Raw genomic sequence first — 19643 nt, 5'->3', positions numbered from 1 at the left:
TTCTAAGAATATATTAGATCATAAAAATTGTGACAGTTGACTTAAAAAAACCAGTACTTAAACCGTTAGAAATTATATGAAAGGAATAACTATAACTGCACATTCTCTTCCTTAATTTGTTTTTAAATTGTGAATTAGACATTTTATTTGATCTGCACACTGCTTCTGATTCTGTAAGGTATCATTTTAATAAATATTATGGGGGGAACCTTCCTCTATTCTGTTATTTAATCATGTAGAATAAAAAAAAGGTAATGTCTAAGTATTGACCAATGTTAATTATTTAATACTCTCCTTTTCAGTCAATGGAACCACAGAGCATTATCAATAAAAATCTTAAAATAGATGTTTACCCACAGAAATAACAAAAGAAATCCATAGCTAATCAACAGTGGAGAGAGAGAAAACAGCAGAACAATATGAAACGTCAACCTAGAAAAATAAACTAGGAGCTTAACCAAAAATCAGTTTATAACTCAGTATAATATCTGTCTTATATGGGATTGTTTTGAAAGTTGATAAGGATAGGACTCAGGAAAGAGAATGTCATACACTGAATACATGGAGTGTGTTTCTTGAGAAAACTGATCCCAGAAGATTTAGGGCTGTAAATGTCCTAAGCCATCACTTTAATGTGGTTATGAAAACCAACTGGAATCCAGTTAACTTTTATCAATCCATATCAGTAACTGGACCAACAAATTATGCACCACAGGTAGTTTCAGTGAACTTTTCTGAACTCAGTGAACTTTATTAAAAAATAAAGGCGATACTATGGAGGGTTTTTTGATTCTACACAAAAAATCTAGAATCCCTGCCCATAGTTTAAGTAAAACCCAAATCTGAAAGACCAGGTCACATGTTGTGTCATTTGTGATCTTTTTAACACACAAGGAATCAGACAGAGCACAACCAGGCCAAATTTATATCAGAAAACCAAGAGTGTGAGTGGCCCTTTGACTGGGGAGACCATTTCTCTCACTTTGATTTCCCACCACCCCCATGTTCTGCTTGCCTTTTTTCTGTTTAGGATGACTATTGCAGGGTTTTTTAAATTTTGTAATAGATAACTTGTTTGTTTAGTGTGTCCAAAAGTTTGCTTAGTGTGTTGTTTTAGTGTGTCCAAAAGCCACTCCTTTATGACACAGAAAAGTACCAAAATAAACAACTGAACATGGTTATGGGGAATTTACAGATCTAAGTAACCAGACACACTAATGTGTATAACTAGATGATGAGTGAAGACCCATAGCTAGCTCTGATTTACTGATGTCAGTAAATTGATGTAAAACAGATAGCTCTAATAATCAAAACCAATGTGTGCTTGTTGTACAAAGAACTATGATAATCTGTTGTACAAAGAACTATGATAATCTGAAATAAAAGCTGTTACTTTCTGATGTATTTAACATTCAGTTACAAGAAAGGAATTATAATAATAGTCATAATAGAAAGATGGGGCCAACAGGAGACCAAGGACTATCTCAGACAAAACACCTTTGGAAAGAAATATTAGTAATACTCTTTAGCAGCATTTAATATTATGGGCAATTTATACAAACTTATAGACAGCTTAATTGGAGAGAATGATTGGGAGGCTGGTACTGACCATGGTCATCTTCTTACATTCTTATGGAGATTTTTTTTTGTCCCCAGCTGTAAGCACAAGGTATACTTGGAGAAGCTTCCGAATACTAGCATAATTATCCCATTTCATAATGAAGGCTGGACTTCTCTCTTGCGAACCATACACAGCATTATTAACAGGACTCCAGATATCCTGATAGCAGAAATAATTCTTGTGGATGACTTCAGTGACAGAGGTAAGGCAATCAGGATTAATATTTTCACCTGTTGAAGATTGCTCATAAATGAGAACAATAATTATTGTCTTCCCTTAAGAGAAAGATCCATTTTGTTGTGATTTGCTTGCAAACTGTATGTCCAATTAGAAGTTCATGGTTAGATTGTTCAGTTAGTTTTCACTCAAAGTCTGATACATTTTGTACCAAGGGCAAAAGAAGTTTTGTGGTCTCTTATATCCTTTCCCTAAAACTGCACAGCTTCTTTGATACACTAGATATGCCTTTTTACAAGCAACTAATGCAGGAAACCTTTTTTCTTGTTATTCTCCTGAGTAAAAACCTATTCACTTTGACCTTTTGGGAGCTGTTTATCAGGATTCTTACTTGATATTTTATTATATGAGACAGTTTGATTTAACCCTATTATCAGAATTTACATTAGAATGTCCGTATTATTATTTTTTTGCTTTGAGGTTTGGCAAGCAAACTTTGGTATGTATGTGTGTGTTTGTGTGTTTTTGATATGTTTGGGATAGCCTAGACCAGTGGTGGCGAACCTTTGGCACTCCAGATGTTATGGACTACAATTCCCATCAGCCCCTGCCAGCATGGCCAATTGGCCATGCTGGCAGGGGCTGGTGGGAATTGTAGTCCATAACATCTGGAGTGCCAAAGGTTCGCCACCATGGGCCTAGACCGTCTGGAGAACCTTTTAAGGTCAATTATAGACATGTTTACTTAGAAGAAATATCACTGAATTCAATGGAATTTCTGATTTAGGAAGGCAGCCTGGATCCTGTTTACTTCAATGGGATTTAGAATCTAAAGAGCATTGACTGAACTCAATGAAAATAGCTTGCAAGTAAGCATGTTTTGAAACAGGCTTTTCTGTATACCTACTTAAAGCAAGCGGGGAAGATATGATTTTTTTAAAAGACTTCATCTACTGATCGTTTTTTTCCTTCAATCATTCGTTTGTAATCTGAATAGATAGTATTCCATTTGTCTTCTCATAGTGGCTAAAAAGCATAAATGAAATATTCCTCATGCTTTGAATTGATGGCTCAGGCCACCATTGTTTCATGTTTGACACACAGTTCAATAGGGTTTGTTCTCTTACAAATGTGCATTGATTTTTTTCCAGTTAGACTATTTTGTGCTTGGTGTTTGGTTTTTATTTTTCATAGTTGCTCAAGCAGGTGAGATGGTGGTATGTGATTTCTTTCTGGCAGTTGATCAGAATGCCTGTTGGTGTCCAAACAGACTGATATGGTTCTTAGGAAAATTGATAGGTAGAACAGAAGACAAATTGAATTTTTGATTTAGTTCTTGGTTGGTAAGCCTCAACTCTTATCTGGTTCAAATTATGGCGAGAAGCCTTTGGAGAGATGTCAGTAGAGTGCATCTTAGAAGAGATTTCATTTCACAGGTTTGAAGCTCAAGAGGAGTTGCAGCATATGCGTCTTCCTTAGTTTCTCATTGCCGTCATTCCTCTTTCAAAATGGATTTTGATGAATAGGTGAATGTAGCTTAATGGCAGTTATATAGTAAGGAAGTAAATAATGCCCCCTTGATAGTGTCTATGCTGTGACCAAAGACGTTTGGGTCTAGAGAAATATAAGACAGTGTTGCATCATGCCAGTGGATTTTTCTAGAGGAAAAAGGAGCATATACAGTATCTGTACATTTCCTTGATGTCAAAATATTTGAAAGTCTCCCTGAAAACAGAAAACTAGCACATTTGGGAGAAAGCTTTGGCCTTGTCATCTTCACTAACATTCTTTTTGATACTGGGAGAATTTTTTCATGGAGAAGCATTCAGCCCTATGATTTCCCAACTGCAATCTAAAGTAGTACATTGAAATAACTACTATTTTAGTCTGTTGGTTATATAAACTGGGCCTGAGAGCCTTGAGACAGAGTTTCACAAATTTTCCATAGGCTCCCAGTTTGCTATCACTAAAAATAACTTGCCTTTTAAGCAACCTTGGAATACTTGTTCAGTTACACCTCCTAGAACTTATTATCTGCACAGGACTCTGCACTCTGTAGACTTGGGGGGGGGGGGGGGGGGGGATTATCTCTACTGTCTACACTTCAGCATAACATTCCAGCAACACAAAAAATCTTTCTACTAGCATTGCATGCAAAAGCATGTTACTATGGTGACACATACAGATGGGCTTTTAATGTGTGTTTACTACATGGGGAGGAAGTTAATGGCTTTGGCTTGTTGAATGCAAGTTGGAAACCATTGTGTAAATGTTCAGTTTCTGTTACATCAAGGAGAGAAACTTTGTACCAATAGTTTGTTGCTTTCAAGAGGGTCTTGTACATGGGGGAGGAGGAACTTTGCAGCATACTCATCCTTTAAAATATTTTCAGAGTGTTTCAGACTTGTCTTCATCAGATCCCTTATTACTAAAACTTTTTCTTTGAAAGTCTGCCAGGGAGGAATTGCCAAGAGACAAACAACCTAGTTAGGAATTCAGTTATTTAGCAAGGTGGTAAATGTTTAGCACCTTGAGAGGTCTGCAAAAATAGATGAAGGAAATAGTTGTGAATTTCCTACTTTGCATTCATCTGTAATGCTAACACTGAAGTACGTTTAAAGGGCCTTCGATGACAGACAAGAAAAATGTTTTAGTGCATATCACCAACCATTCTGCCAAACTGCTTAAGAACTGTTATTTTGTTTTCCTTGATTTTCCAGAGCTTTAGCAGTCAGACCAGGAAAAAAATCTTTAGCTTGTTCACGCATAATATTAGTAATAAGTTTTGGCATTTAGATAATAGAAACCTTGGAGAATAAGTGCACCTTTTAAAATCTTGATGGGACTCATACAAGAGAGATGGGGCTGAGGATGGGGAAGGAGAAAGTGGAGAGAGGCTAAGCAAGCATTTAGGATATTTTGAGTAGTACCAATCCACTAAGAATTTTTTGTCAGGTTATTCAGATTAATCCTATACTTCAGCAGAGATCCTTCACAGCATTTCTTCACACACATATGAAGTACAATGAAAATTTAGACATAGACACAATCTCTGTACCCATGGTGTTTCTCCCTTAATATCAGGGTAGGAGGGGAATGTTTGGGCGAATGCATACATACCCATTGTTATGCTTATTTTGTGCGAGGGGTGGCAAGGTACACATACAACTAGCATCTCCACGGTAAAGTATTTTAAAGCAGCAATGAAGAAAGTTCTAGCAGTGTAAATTCCCTGCATATATCTCCCCTCCCAAATTCAGCCTCTTTTCTACCTTGCATAGCATATCTGTGAAATGGAAGAACGACAATCAAAATTACACTCTGACTGCTGTCTGTATGTCAAGAAGCATGACTGTGGGAGAGATGAGTTATGCATGTGAACTTTGAGCGTACAAATTGGACTGTCCTCCAGATTAATAGATCTAGTTTGTGGGCAGAGCTAGTCTGCGGGCAGTTGTTACATGCTCATGGGAAGAGAGGAAATTGGTAATTACTGAAATGAAAGTTTACAAATTTATTGGTGACAGGAAGCTAGTTTGGACAGATATTCCCAGTATGCTTCATCTCATGACTACAACTGTTGATGAGGTCCATGCATTTTATTTTGTGCTCATTCAAAGAAGCTATTAGTCTGCCTGGCTATTCTATGCATCTGAGTTAAAAGCTTGGTCAATAACTCAGATAGGGCCAATTTAGTACAGGCTGTATTGGCAAATTCTTGGGCTGTGTGATCAGTCTCAGTGGTGTGCTCAACAAAAAGTATTGCTCTAGCAGTTTAACACACACAGGATAATGAGGTGTTGAGATTCTCATGGTTTCATCCTAATTCAGGTCTTTCATTTCTCCCTGGGTTTTGATGATCTTTTATCAGATTTCAGTGATCTTTCATAAATGTTCAAGGAAACAAAGAAGAGAGCCCCCCCCCATTTACCCATTGTTCCTCAGTATCCATGGAGACTGATTTAATATTAGTTTGCAATCATTCCTCATCTTCATACTATTTTCAGAGTAATAAAGATTTACCTAATTGTTGCAGCCAGTTGAATACAGTGTAGGTTCAGAATCACCCATCTGGTCAAAAGGTTGTACCCAAGGCAGTAAGCCATACTCAGATTGACAGTTTGGGTATTACTATTCCAATAAAACAGAACCACAGGCTCCAGCATTTCCAGTATTCTTGTATGCTTGTTATCTCAGTATATCTGATTAATCAAATCTAAGACCTGCTCCACCAAGAAGAAATCTAAATGAGATAAGGTGAGCATTCTGGATAATATTTTTAATCAATGCATTAGTTCAAATTGTAATATATTTAAATGAAAATATAGTTAAAGCTGTATTAAAAAGTGGCATTTTTTTCTGAAAATAGGACCCACTGTTTTGGTGACATAAAATAATGCATGAGCCAAACAAGCAATTGGTTTTGTACCTCAGTGTAAGGCCTTGGTATACAGGATTTTCAGCCTCCATCACTGCCACCAGCTTTGAATGATAATTTACAAGCTGGATTTTATGACCTAACATTTTTTGTACAACTTTGCCAGTATCACTGAATTGATATTAACCTTAGATGACATTTTGCTTAGGTTTTGCTCAGCATGTCTTCTATATCTCTTAGTAAGCATCTACTTATGGACTGTCCAGATTTGCCTCTACTTCTTTTTTTTTCCCATTCTGCATTCCAAAACAGTATAAAGTCTAATTGATAGAAGGCAGGTCTTCTGGCATAATTGGTTTAGCCAGCTTTTAGAGGGATTAATCTGTTCCATGGTGGTCACAAGAGTAGCCTGAAATGCAGCCTTTGATTCTATGCTAATAATGACCTTTGCAAGCCATTCTTTTGTTATTTCCTTAATGTCTGCATTAGCACTGCCAGTCCTGTCAACAGTGGATGCCTAGTGAGTAGTCTTGCAATCCCCATTTGTCAAGCAGCTGTGTCTTTCATTACAGCACTCTGAAATAGTTTTTTTCCACTTGGACATTTCATTAATTGGATGAAAAAAGCATTGCAACTGCTGACATACACTGCTGAATTCTTCACAGAAGATGCAAACTGGGTTTTATGAATTTCTTTCTCTGTCATTTATTCACATGCACACGTATTATTTCACCTGACCATCAGCTCTGTAATATACATAATATTTGTTTGCATTTTTCTAGAGGACTGGTCAGCCAGCGTGCAAATGCCTTTATACTGTGGATTATTTTTCCAAGGGACCTAAGCCTTTCTCACACATTACATATGGGAATATCCATTTGCGTGTACCAGAAGCACACATTGCCTGTAATCCTCCTAAAATGCATAGTCATCATTTTGTCTGAAATGGGAACCATGTGTATTTTCTGCTTCTGTAAACTGAAGCAGAAAATACACGTGACTCCCATTTCTGACAAAGTGGCAAGTACGTATATCAAAAGGATCATGGGTAGTGTACATTAGTAGGTTCCCAGGATGTATGATAATTAGGCTCCATTATGCACAGCACAAATAAGACATCCTGAAGATGGAAGAGAAGGTGTCTCGGGAAGGAACTTGGCACAGCTTTTTCCCCAAGATGTCCTCTGAATGCCTTATTTCTGCTCAAACCATCCTTTTTGAGGGCACAAAACTACTGACTGTTTTCCCCTTTGTCATCTGGAAGTCATCTTCTTTTGCTGTGCAGAGCTGAGGAGATGCCGCATCATCATCATCATCATCATCATCATCATCATCATCATCATCATCATCATCATCATCATCATCATTATTATTATTATTATTATTATTGCTTGACTATTAAAGCTGTCTGGTAAGTTTTTTTCTGCTTTTCGCACATTTTGTGGTGCTGCAGGGATTCTCCGGATCTGCAGCTTTTTAATTAAGGTTTTCCTGGGATGTTTACTCTGCAGACTCTGCTGCTGCACATCTTTTCAGCCTGAACAGTGCACGGTTGTACTCAGTTTGTCCTGCTGATTCCAGTAATGTATAGTTTTCCCTTTTTCATTTTCAATGAGCTGTCCTTGAAGACACGCAGACATGATTTCAGAATCCATGCCAATTTTCATATCGTGTGTTCGTGTCTTTGAAGACAGCTCATCGAACATTTTTTAAAAAACAGGAAAACTATATATTGCTGGAATTGGCAGGATGAGCTGAGTACAACCATGTACTTTTGGGGCTGAAAAGTGGAGCCTGCAGAGCAAATATCCCAGGAAAACTTTAGGCAAACCCCACAAAATGTCAAGTGTGAGAGCTTTAAACTTGGGCAAGAGGAAATGGAGGGGGGAAGCCTCTTTCTCCTCTGACTCCTTTTTTGTCCATTCTGTCTGAAAAAGAGAAGATAGCTTTTTTAAAGACATCCCCAGGACACCTTATTTGTGCTTTACATAATGGTCCATGGTCTGAAGAGATCTCTCTGAGCCCTGTAACTGAAGGGAGCAGCATAAAATGAAACCACAACGTATCTCATGTAATATTTTAGCAGCAATACTGATCCTAGCTCTCTTATTTGTCCTTATATCCTGCTAACACTATGTATTTTAGATTTCATTTAAGTGGAATAAATTTGCAATCACTGCCTTTTCAAATTTTAATGAAATATTTGTTTTGATTTGACTTGTCCAAAACAGTGGTTCATTTGATGAGATGTGGTACTCATCAGAAAGTGAATATTTTCAGGATTGAGAGATAAAGATTTGAAGTACTAAATCCTCTCCTCGAATTATTAATTGTGTGATTTATTTTATTGCAAATGAATCCTGAACTATTTTGCTTGCAGACGTCTGCTTTGATCAATACATTATTGATGTGATGTAGGTTTCTGGATGCTCGGCTTCAGGTCTTCAACAAGCATATTTTCTTCTGATATAATTAAAAGTTTTGTGATTATATATCTGGTTGCAGCAGACATTTGTCGCTGGAGGTGAGTCCCTGATATTGTGGGAGATTTCTGAATCTCACATTATTTCCGTGTGTTTATACATGTACCTTCTGTTGCACTAAATCAAAAGCAAAAGGCTGTGATATTATATAATGATATGACTATTACCAGAGGCAACCTCAGTCCTCTCTTTTTTATTCAGTTAACAAAGTGACATGTGGAATTGTACGATTCCATTATGTCATTGCCAGGAATGCACAGACATTTCAATCTTGAGTTTATATCTAGAGCAAAGGAGAGTATATTTATGTCATACATAAGAGTGTTTTGAGAGTCATTTTTAAAATATTGTCCCAAAGCCAAGTACACATGTTCATGCATGCACATATACATGTACAATTTACTACCACCAGAGTTACTTTGCTTTAACTGCCATTGCACCATTTCATACCTCTCTAGCTCGGCTTCAGGTCTGCACTCTAAAAGGACCAGCTAGATATCAGCTAACTTCCCCTCCCCACTTGTCCCCCAGAATATATTTAATTGAGTAAATTGGACTTTAAGGGGAAAAAACCCTGTATAGAGGAGCCTGCTGTCCTTCTTGGTACCAAAAGAGTTCAACAGGTTGCTTATACGGTCCTACTCATTCTGATTTAAGTGGTCAGATAAGATGGTGGTGGAAAGTACTATCAAGTCAAAGCCAACTTTTGTTGACCCTGTAGGTTTTCAAGGCAAGAGACTTCATAAGTGGATTGCCATTGCATGCCTTTGTGTAGCAACCCTGGATTTCCTTGGTGGTCTCCCATCCAAATGCTAGTCAGGGCCAATGCTGCTCAGCTTCCAAGATCTGATGATATTGGGCTAGTTTCATCCAGGGCATTCTGGTCATGCTTATCCTGATTATCTGGTCAACTGTGCCCCATATTTATTATATGCCTAGGTTCATGCATTGTAATATAGTCATTATTAGTAGCAAAGTAGAAAACACATTCTAGGAATAATTAAAAAATAGCAAAACAGACAAGGCTGATGCTTCAACATAGCTGCAGGACTCCCAAGATATTCAGAAAAATATGACACTGTAAATTAATTAAAAGAAGAACAAAAGACCACCCCAAATGGTTGGATACGGAATGAATTTACTATAAGAAACACAGATTTTTGAGACTATTTAACTCTCTCTACTGGCCATCTACTCACCGTCCTCTCCAAGAATTTTTAAAGCTGGGTTTGATAACGCTATCCAAACATAGGTAGGATGGATGGATGGATGGATGGATGGATGGATGGATGGATGGATGGATGGATGGATGGATGGATGGATGGATGGATGGATGGATGGATGGATGGATGGATGGATGGATGGATGGATGGATGGATGGATGGATGGATGGATGGATGGATAATATGTCTGTCAATCATTCAAAGAGTCATAAGACCCTTGTTATAATATAACAGCTAATCCTTGTGTAGTTGGACTGGGCTCTGGATAACCCAGGTAGATGAAGGGAATGCTGTGGACATAGCATACCTTGATTTTAGTAAAGCTTTTGACAAAGTGCCCCATAATATTCTTGCAAGTAAGCTAGTGAAATGTGGACTCAGAGGTGTATGGGGGGGGGGAATGGCACCCGAAGACAAGCCTTCTCTGGGCGCCTCCTCCTGTGCCCAGGGGTGAGGCTCAGGGGCAGCCCCCCAAGCCCCCTATCCCGGCTCCCTGCAGCCCAGCCTCTGCACTCCCCAGAGCCTGGGGAGAGCAGAAGCCACTGCCAACCTCTGGAGATGTGCTGTTAAAAGCATGGAGACTGGGGCTGGGGCTTAGGGTGGGGCCTGAAGGGGGAGGGGGTAAAAGGGGAGGTGCCCTGCTCTTCCCACAGTTCCATCAAGACTGACTCCTGCTCTCCCCAAGGTCTGGGAAGGGCAGAAGCCAGGAGGAGGGCAGGGCACTGCCGCTGTCTCATCATCTTCGGGCTCCCTCAGCCCCACCCACATTGTTGCTCCCATGAGGTAGGTTGGGCCAAGGGAGCCCAAAAATGACAAGACATCAGGACTTCCTGCTGCCTTGTCATCTTCCTGAAGGCATCTGGTCATGTGGGGGGCCCTGATTTTGCACCTCCCATGTGACCAGGTTTGTTTCCTCCAGGGACAGGGGTTACCCCTTGTCCCTGGGCAGATATGCCACTGTGTGGACTAGACAATGCTACTGTTAGTTGGATTGCTAATCGGTTGACTGACCGAACTCAAAGGGTGCTCATCAATGGCTCATCTTCATCGTGGCGAGAAGTGACTAGTGAGGTGCCACAGGGTTCTGTCCTGGGCCCAGTGCTATTCAATTTTTTTTCATCAATGACTTGGATAATGGAAAAAGGACATGATAGTCAAATTTGCAGATGACACCAAAATAGGAGGGGTAGCTAACACCCCAGAGGACAAAGTCAGAATTCCAAATGACCTGGACAGATTAGAGAGATGGACCAAACAAGCAAAATGAATTTCAACAGAGATAAATGTAATGTACTACACTTAGGTAGAAAAAATGAAATGCACAGAAATAGGATGGGTGACACCTGACTTAACAACATGACATGCGAAAGGGATCTGGGAGTGTAAGTAGACCACAAACTGAACATGACTTAGCAGTGTGATGTGGTGGTCAAGAAAGCCAATGCAATTCTGGGCTGTATCAATAGGAGTATAGTGTCTAGATAGAGGGGTGCAATTGTACCTCTCTATTCTGCATTGGTGATACCTCACCTGGAATATTGTGTACAGTTCTGGGTACCGCAATTCAAGAAGGATATTGACAAGCTGGAATGGGTCCAGAGGAGGGCAACCAAAATAGTGAAAGTTGTGAAATCCATGCCCTATGAAGAGAAACTTAGGGAGCTGGGTATGATTAGTTTGGTGAAGAGAAAGTTAAGAGGTGACATGACAGCCATGTTTGGATATTTGAAGGGATGTCATGTTGGTGTGGGAGCAAGCATGTTTTCTGTTGCTCCAGAGATTACGACCAGGAGTAATGGGTTCAAGGTGGAGGAAAAGAGATTCCACCTAAACATCAGGAAAAACTTCCTGACAGTAAGGGCTGTTTGACATTGAAATGCACTACCTCAGAGTGTGGTGGAGTCTCCTTTGGAGGTTTTTTAACCGAGGTTGGATGGCTATCCGTCAGAACTGCTTTGATTTTGTGTTTCTGCATTGCAGAGGGTTGGACTTGATGGCTCTTGGGGTATCTCTCCCAACTATGATTCTATGGTTCTACCCCTTCCTTTTAATCCACATGGGAACAAATGACACTGTACGTAGCTTTCGGGGCACCAGAAGAGATTTTGAGGCTCTGGGAAGGAAATCTGGATCTGGATGCACAGGTGGTTGTTTCATCTCTACTCCCCATTGAAGGCTTTTAAAGTGAGGCTGGATGGCCATCTGTCAGGGATGCTTTGATTGTGTGTTCCTGCATTGCAGGGGGTTGGATTTGATGACAATAATTGGCAGCCAGCTACATGTGTACTTTTGCCATTGCATGTTCAGGAACTGTTGCAGCTTGGAAACATTATTTAAATTCTGATAAAGCATTCTCTTTTTGAAAGTATGTACTCCTGATGTGCTACTGTATCTGTGGTCATCTAGTGATATTTAGATAGTCTAGTTTAGTATCAGATGCTGGCACAAGCTCGAGATTCTAAGAATGGAAATGTGAAGTGTGAGTTTCTTTCATGCAGCAGTGAAAAGTCAGCCTAATTTAGCCAGAGAGCGCCTCCTGAGAGCAGTTCTTTGCAATCTAGAAGGGATAATCACTCATCCATTCCACTTGAGAATCCTGAGCCACTCCATCAACCTTCTTTAATTTAGAAAGACAGTAACACAATTACATGTGCATTTAAAAGTGCCAAGGTCAATCAATTTTATCCTCTATGTTAAGTTTACCAATAAAAACAAATTCTCCCCACTGAATAATATAGACATGATTAAATTTGTGAAAGGTGAAAATGCCTGAGACTGGCTCCCCATCTGCTATTACCAGTAGTGCTGTGCTGTTACTAGTAAGCCCAAAGAAACCCATTTCATGTGCATGTTGGAGTAAAAAAGGATCAAGTTAAGCTTAGCTGAATAAGCTTGTGTGTGAGAAACTTTAGATATAAATTACTTAGTGATCAATAATACTCTATCCAGAATACTGTAATAAATATTTTGGATATAGGAAAATTAACTTAATCTGCTACTCTGAAACTGGTCTGCTAGAAATTAGGCCATTTCTGCATACCACGATTACCCCATTTCAAAGATATTCTCAATCCCATTGTTTTAGAGAAAGTACGTCCGCCCTTCTGTCCTCCAAACTTTGTTTCCGGGGGCCTTCCTTTGTTTGTTTGTTTGTTTGTTTGTTTGTTTGTTTGTTTTCAGTCATGGGCAGCAGCAATTATTCAAAGCGTCATTGATTTGATGGCCCCACAAAACAGGAGGAAAGAAGGAGAAAGGCAAGAAACTAGAAATTAAGAGGAGGGAAGAAAAAGCAGTGAGGAGAGGGACAAAAAAAATGGCAGAGTAAGCACCAAAGAGGAGGCCGGGTGACCACAAAGAGGCTGTGGATAATGGCCTGACATTTTGGTGGGAAAGAAAAATTGTTTTAAATGTAATCCAACTGTGAGGGAAGTTAGCATGGAAACAGTCCAGCAAATAATAATGTGGTAAAAATGGTTTTCACAAATAATGGAGAAAAAGCTGCTTTGAAATGTTTCTGGAACCAAAGGTTGAAGGCGGGGGGGGGGGGGGGGGGGAGATGTGTGGAAGTACAAGGAAGAAATGTCTTATTATCATCTTGGAAACATGGTAGAAAAGACCTTAAAGTGACCAAGCTGCCTTAAGGGTCATAACTACTAGTGTTCTTTCACATTTATTTTGTGCTGCTACAAGGGTTTGTTAAAAAGTAAACCCAGTTGTAAATTATACAGGTTCTGGTCCGAGCACTTCTCTCCTATGCTGAAAAGAGAAGAGTGGTACAATGGAGGTCAGGATACTGTAATGATTGAAGAATGAAAACATGAACTGGCAGTGTTGTTTCAGAAATGGAAGAAAGAAGTGGGTACTCATGCTCATAATATCAATTTTCAAGTCTGTTTTTCTGACCCTGAAAAATTTGACTTCATTTGAAAATCTTTCCCTTTATTCTATTTGTGGAAAAACAAAAAAATGGTGGCCAGGTATCATTTCAAGGGGTTGAGTGCCAATAAAATAGGGGAATGGGAAACATTTTACAAATGTTTTACAAACTTTTAATGAGATTTTTGCAGAAACATCAAAGGGAAAATCCTGAGAACATCTTCGTAGTTTTCTCAATTTGATTTTCTTGTTTCCTGTTAACAAGAGGGAAGGGAGGCAGCAAGGGTCATGTTAGCAGAAGTTCTTCAATAATTCTCAGCCCTTTTGTTGGCTCTTTTTACTATTTACTCAATTTCATGTACTATCTGAAAAGTTTGTGGTTTTAGTGACAGATGTATTGTGAATAATAGCATTGTAGCATTTGAACAGACCTCAAGAAGATATTTTTTTTGTTCATCGTTTTTGCCTGGAAGGAAACAGAGGCACAAATTAATAGACAAGATGAAATATGGCACTATTGTCCTTTGGAAACCATTGTGGTATAGTATTTGAGGTGATGGACCAGCATCAGGAAACCCACGTTCAAATTCCCACTCTGCCATGGAAACTTGTTGGGAGACTTTGGGCCAGTCATATCTTCTCAGCCTCAATTGTGGCAAGTATTTGGATGGGAGACCTCCAAGGAATACCTGGAGTGTGAGATGGAGACACCTCTGTATGGCTCTTACCTTGAAAACCCTACAGGGTTGCCATAAGTCAGCTGTGACTTCATGGCCCACACATACACAGCCCTTTGAAATAAATTATATAATTTTCTCTCTTCTTCCAAGATGACCAGTCTAAAGAACACAGAAGAGAGGGGCATAATTCTTACCACAGGAAAAAAGTTTCCATTGTTGTAGGTTGGCCAATCACATGCTACATCCAAGGTTGCCAACTTGCTGGCTTTCCCCAGCATGACCAATTTTTTTCCCAATGTGCCTAGTGGCCAAAATTCTGCTTTTCTTAGAATAGAAGACAGGCCTCCAGATCAGAATAACTTCTAAGTTCGGTTGGGATTGGGAAACTTCTTTTCCATGTCTCCTAGAGTCATTCTAAGCATGAAAGAAACAAGAAAAGACAGTGGGCGGTATTTACAATACCTTTGTCACTGTTGCTGGCTCAACCTTTCCGCTGTCTTCAGCCCCTCCCCCACTCCTGCAACATGTAAGTGGTGGGCAGGCCAGAAGTTCCAAAACTTAGTCAAATTCAATGTTAATTGTTCATAAATGGAGAAAGGTTAACTTTCCTATATTCCTAGCAAACATAGAAAGTTGAACTTTCTTGTATTCCTAATGAACACAGATATAGGGAATCATTCTGCACACATGGAAATAAAAGATAGAAATCCAGTATGAACAGATTTGCACCCTCCTGTTGTTTGAAAGGGTTATTGCTAAATCATACCACCTCTGAGTAGATATTTCCATAGTCCTCATGCAGGAAACGGCTGTGGTATTAAAGTGCTCAGATCCAGTTTTCTTTGATGACCCTGCAAATGTCCTCCTAAGAAGGGTTTTTTAAAAAAAAAATGGCTTAGAATATTTAAGAGTGTGAGCGTCTAGAAGAAGATTGGAGAGTGAAAGACTTATAACAATGTCCTCTTAAATTCCACTAGATCTCACTCAGCATTCAAAGATTATCAGTGAAACACTTCATTGAATCGCTTTTTCCAACGTATAACTGAGATGAAAAAGGAATTCACGTTAAAAATGCTAGATTAATTGCTATCAATAGTTTTACAGTTTAACTTATAAAATTGTCATCGTCAGTACAATGCTTGACTTTTAAATGGTTTAAGATTGTGTAATGCAAATTTTTAGTAGTTTCACTGTTAATGTACATCCTGTGGTTTTGTCCCCCTTTGGCCCAGGTTGCTAGGCAGGTAGGAATGTGAGTAATAGCAGTTGGTAGCACTTGTAGCCATTCTAGAAAGACTGTAGGTAAAGAGCCTTTGAATGCTTCACTTTACATGCTGCTTGTGTAGTCCCAGTAATTTCAATATGATTTCTCTCACAGCTTGTAAAACTTTATATTCATTTACTGATACAACGCCTGAACAATTCCAAATCAAAAGGTGAAACTATCTATTATTTTTGCATTTTCATTATCTAGAGAAATATATTGTGGCCTGAATCCCTGAGAAGAAACTTCCAGTTAGAAGTAATGCTTTTTAGTCTTGCATGGAAAGAAGATGTATTTTAGTGTTCATTGCCTGAATGAAAATGAAATGCTACCCAACCAAATAATACATACCCTTGCCCACGTAAAATAGGAAGCTGATTTTGCTGTTTTATAGGAACTTTTGAGCATTCCTAAAATAGATTCAAAAGTAAATGAAATAAATCTTCTAAAAGTATTTAATTGTTCTAGCAGAAAAGCCTTTGAGAACTGGGGAGAAACAAAACAAGGCCTGGCTTGCATATGTGTGTAGATTTGCTTATTAGTGAGCAAGTTTACCACTTCTGTCCACCATTGCCTCACTGCCCAGGTAGGGATGCTATAGTGGAAGATCCCCTGCTGGCAGTCCCTGCTTTCTTCCTTCCCCACTGCTTGGTAGGGTGATGGGAGAATAAATAAATGAAAATAAATGCCGGATCAGTGGGATCCTAGAGCATCACTTCAACATGATTACTTCACAAGTTATGTTCGCACAATAGCTTGAGTCTTACGTTTTTAGTCTATGCGAGCAGTTCCCTTTTCCACTGTGGATTTCACTTGCCTATAGAGGCTAAGTTGCCAGCTGTGACAGGCAGCTTCTGGTCCCCAGGTTCCTGTTCTTACTTGATGGAGCAGCAAAAAGGAGAACCAGTGTTATGTGGCACAGATGTCTGCAGTCCTCATCCCAGTGGTCCTGAGGGCAACCCTACCTTTACCTTTCGAAACAGTACAGACTGGCAGGACAAATAGGCTACCTTTGGGGGGAGAAATAATTCTGTGAAAGATAGGAAATAGGTATATTAATCCAATGTTCATTTTTAAGAAGACTTGTGATGGTTCTCGATCCCTTCCAGTCCGGATTCCGTGCTGGGCATGGGATGTAGACCGTCCTTGTCGCTATCACAGATACGCTCCACATGCGGCTGGACCAAGGCGGATTGACGCTGCTAATATTGCTCGTTCTTACTGCAGCGTTTGATGTGGTCGACCACGACCTTTTGACCCACCGCCTGGCTGCTTCCGGGGTGTGGGGCACAGTCCTTCAGTGGATTGCCTCTTTTCTCCAGGATAGGGGTCAGCAGGTGTGGTGTGGGGACCAGACCTCCCAATGGCACCCACTTCAGTGTGGGGTGCCACAGGGGGCCTTGTTATCCCCAATCTTATTTAATATCTACATGCGACCCCTTGCCCAGTTGGTGTGGAGTTTTGGGCTGGGTTGTCACCAATATGCTGATGACACCCAGCTCATTCTGTTGAGGGGGGGCTCTGCCCCTGTGGCTCTACAGCATTGTTTGGAGTCGGTTGCTAGTTGGTTGAGGCAGAGCAGGTTAAAACTCAATCCATCGAAGACGGAGGTCCTTTGGCTGGGCCGTGGTGAGAGGTCTAGGGATTTTCAGCCGCCGGTTTTGGAAGGGGTCATGTTGGCCCCGACCTCCCTGGCCTGTAGCCTGGGGGTCCGCCTGGATTCCTCCCTTTCTATGGAGGGCTGGGTGGCCCATGTTACCCAGGTAGCTTTTCTTCATCTTCTCCAGGCCCAGCCGGCTGGTCACCTACCTCTCCCAGGCTGACCTGGCCACTGTGATCCATGCGACAGTCACCTCGAGGTTGGACTACTGTAACTCGCTCTATGCGGGCCTTCCCTTGAGACTGACATGGAAGTTGAAGCTGGTCCAGTATGCAGCAGCTCGGCTTCTTACAAGGGGTACTTATCAAGATCATATTACCCCCACGCTGTGCTGTCTGCACTGGCTTCCAGTGGAATTCCGGATCGTCTTCAAGGTGCTTGTATTAACCTTCAAGGCCCTTCATGGCTCAGGGCTCTCATACCTGCGGGACCATCTTACACCGTATGTCCCGAATAGGCCGCTGCATTCTGCAATGGCAGAGTTGCTTGAAGTTTCCAGCCCTTTGATGATGCAGCTAACCTCTACCTGGGTCAGGGTCTTTACAGCCCTGGCCCCAGCCTGGTGGAATGCTCTTGCCCGATCTGTCTGGGTCCTGCGGGACCTTGGTGAGTTCTGCAGGACCTGTAAGACCGAGCTGTTCCACCAGGCTTTTGGTGAGGCTGGCCGCGGATTGACTGCCCCCTTGTGAGGTCCTGCCATGGTTTTGTCATCTCTGGCAGTGCCCCCACTGGTTTCATCTTGGGTGCTGCCAGCCCCTCCCAGCCTTAAGGCCGGCCTTAAGACCAGGTGCCACCGATATGATGCTGCATACTGAACTTCAAATGTTTTAGATGTTTTAATCAATGTATTGGGTTTTATTGCATTGTGAACCACCTAGAGCCCTTTGTGGATTAGGCGGTCTATAAAAACTAATAAATAAATACATAATTATTAATTCTATTATTAATTCTATTATTAATTCAATTATTTATTGCAAGTATTACTGCTGCTGTAGTTTATAGTTTTATAGTTGTATGGCTTTGTATTTTGACTGGGGTTATTCGATTTGTTTTATTGTATTGTTGTTGTTGTGCACCGCCCTGAGCCCTTTGGGGGTAGGGCGGTTTACCAAATCGAATAAATAAATAAAAATAAATAAATAAATAAATAAATAAATAAATAAATAAATAAATAAAAAGTATGAAGCTGGATTACATTGGTGGATTCCGCACAGGTTCTATTCAGGTTCTAATGACTGCCATACATGTACTTGTTATATTTTCTACAAAGAATTGTCCTTGATGTTTAAAAGCTTTTGTTGACACAAAGCATGGTATTCTTCACTATTGTTGAGACAGGAAGCATAATACCAACATATCTCCAGTGCCTGTACTGGGTCCTATTATCAGTGGGCACAGTTGGTATTCAGTGGATTATTTTCCACCAGCAGGGACTTCATGGGGATATCAGTGTGCATCTGTGTGCTGAGTGAACACAGGCACCCTTCATAGGTTTGTGCAATATGCAAGTCTCTCCTCCTCAGGTATTGCTAAAAGTTTAATACAAGTTCCTAAAATTTTCTTCAGCCATTTCTCACAAAGAAAAATTGTTCACGTTCTGGCCCTTTCCACATGGGCCATTTACAAAAATGCCATCCCTGGGCAGCTGTTCGCACAGGAGGCACTGCTGGATCACAGCAGCACTGTCCTGGCTGCCCAGGAGTGGCGTGAAGCCACTCCTAATAACCTCGCTCATTTAGCGAGATTATTCTAAAGTGCCATCTTCCCATCGGCACGGTGCAAACCACACCGCTGGGAAGACGGCGCTTTCCCCGTCCCCTCCACTCACCTCATCCTCCAGCGTGCTCTGGAGACTATCAGGGACCCGCCCACGCTGCCCTCCAACCTCTAGGGGTCGGAGGGCAGTGTGAAAGCCGAGGTCCCTGTTAACCTCCAGAGCGGCGCTGAAGGACTAAGGAAGAGGGGGGGGGGATACTGAAAAGCTGACTACGTGCGAAGCCACCTCTTCTGCGCCGGCTTCTGCGGGGCCACTTGCACGCTCCCATGCAAATGGCCCCCACCCCTCCACCGGCATAATTTCTGCCAGTGGAGAGTTGCCCTTTCCGCTGTGCGGAAAGGGCCAATGTAAATGGCATATAGTGTGGAAAAACATGTATTAGAGGTATACAAGGTTTTTTGTGTTACTGGAGGTAATATTTTTTTTTCGGCCAAAATAAACCTCTCAAAGATGTTAATTAGCTTGGGAACCTTCCTTGATCTCACCTTCACCCTCTAGCTGTTA

At 40.7% G+C, this 19643-nt stretch overlaps 1 protein-coding gene across 2 annotated transcripts in view; it reads left to right on the top strand.

Moving 5' to 3' along the window:
- The window catches only part of GALNTL6 (polypeptide N-acetylgalactosaminyltransferase like 6), a 605637-nt gene that overhangs the window by 294874 nt on the left and 291120 nt on the right, over positions 1–19643 (top strand). For both annotated transcript variants that reach the window (XM_048509167.1, XM_048509166.1), the window contains exon 5: positions 1657–1823. In XM_048509167.1, the coding sequence (XP_048365124.1) occupies positions 1657–1823 (167 nt within the window). The remainder of the gene's footprint in view (positions 1–1656; positions 1824–19643) is intronic.

This window comes from Sphaerodactylus townsendi, linkage group LG10 (genome assembly GCF_021028975.2).
Source record: "Sphaerodactylus townsendi isolate TG3544 linkage group LG10, MPM_Stown_v2.3, whole genome shotgun sequence".
NCBI classification, from domain to species: Eukaryota; Metazoa; Chordata; class Lepidosauria; order Squamata; family Sphaerodactylidae; genus Sphaerodactylus; species Sphaerodactylus townsendi.
Note: the sequence above shows the minus strand (reverse complement) of the source record. Positions and strands in the feature narration are given on the sequence as shown.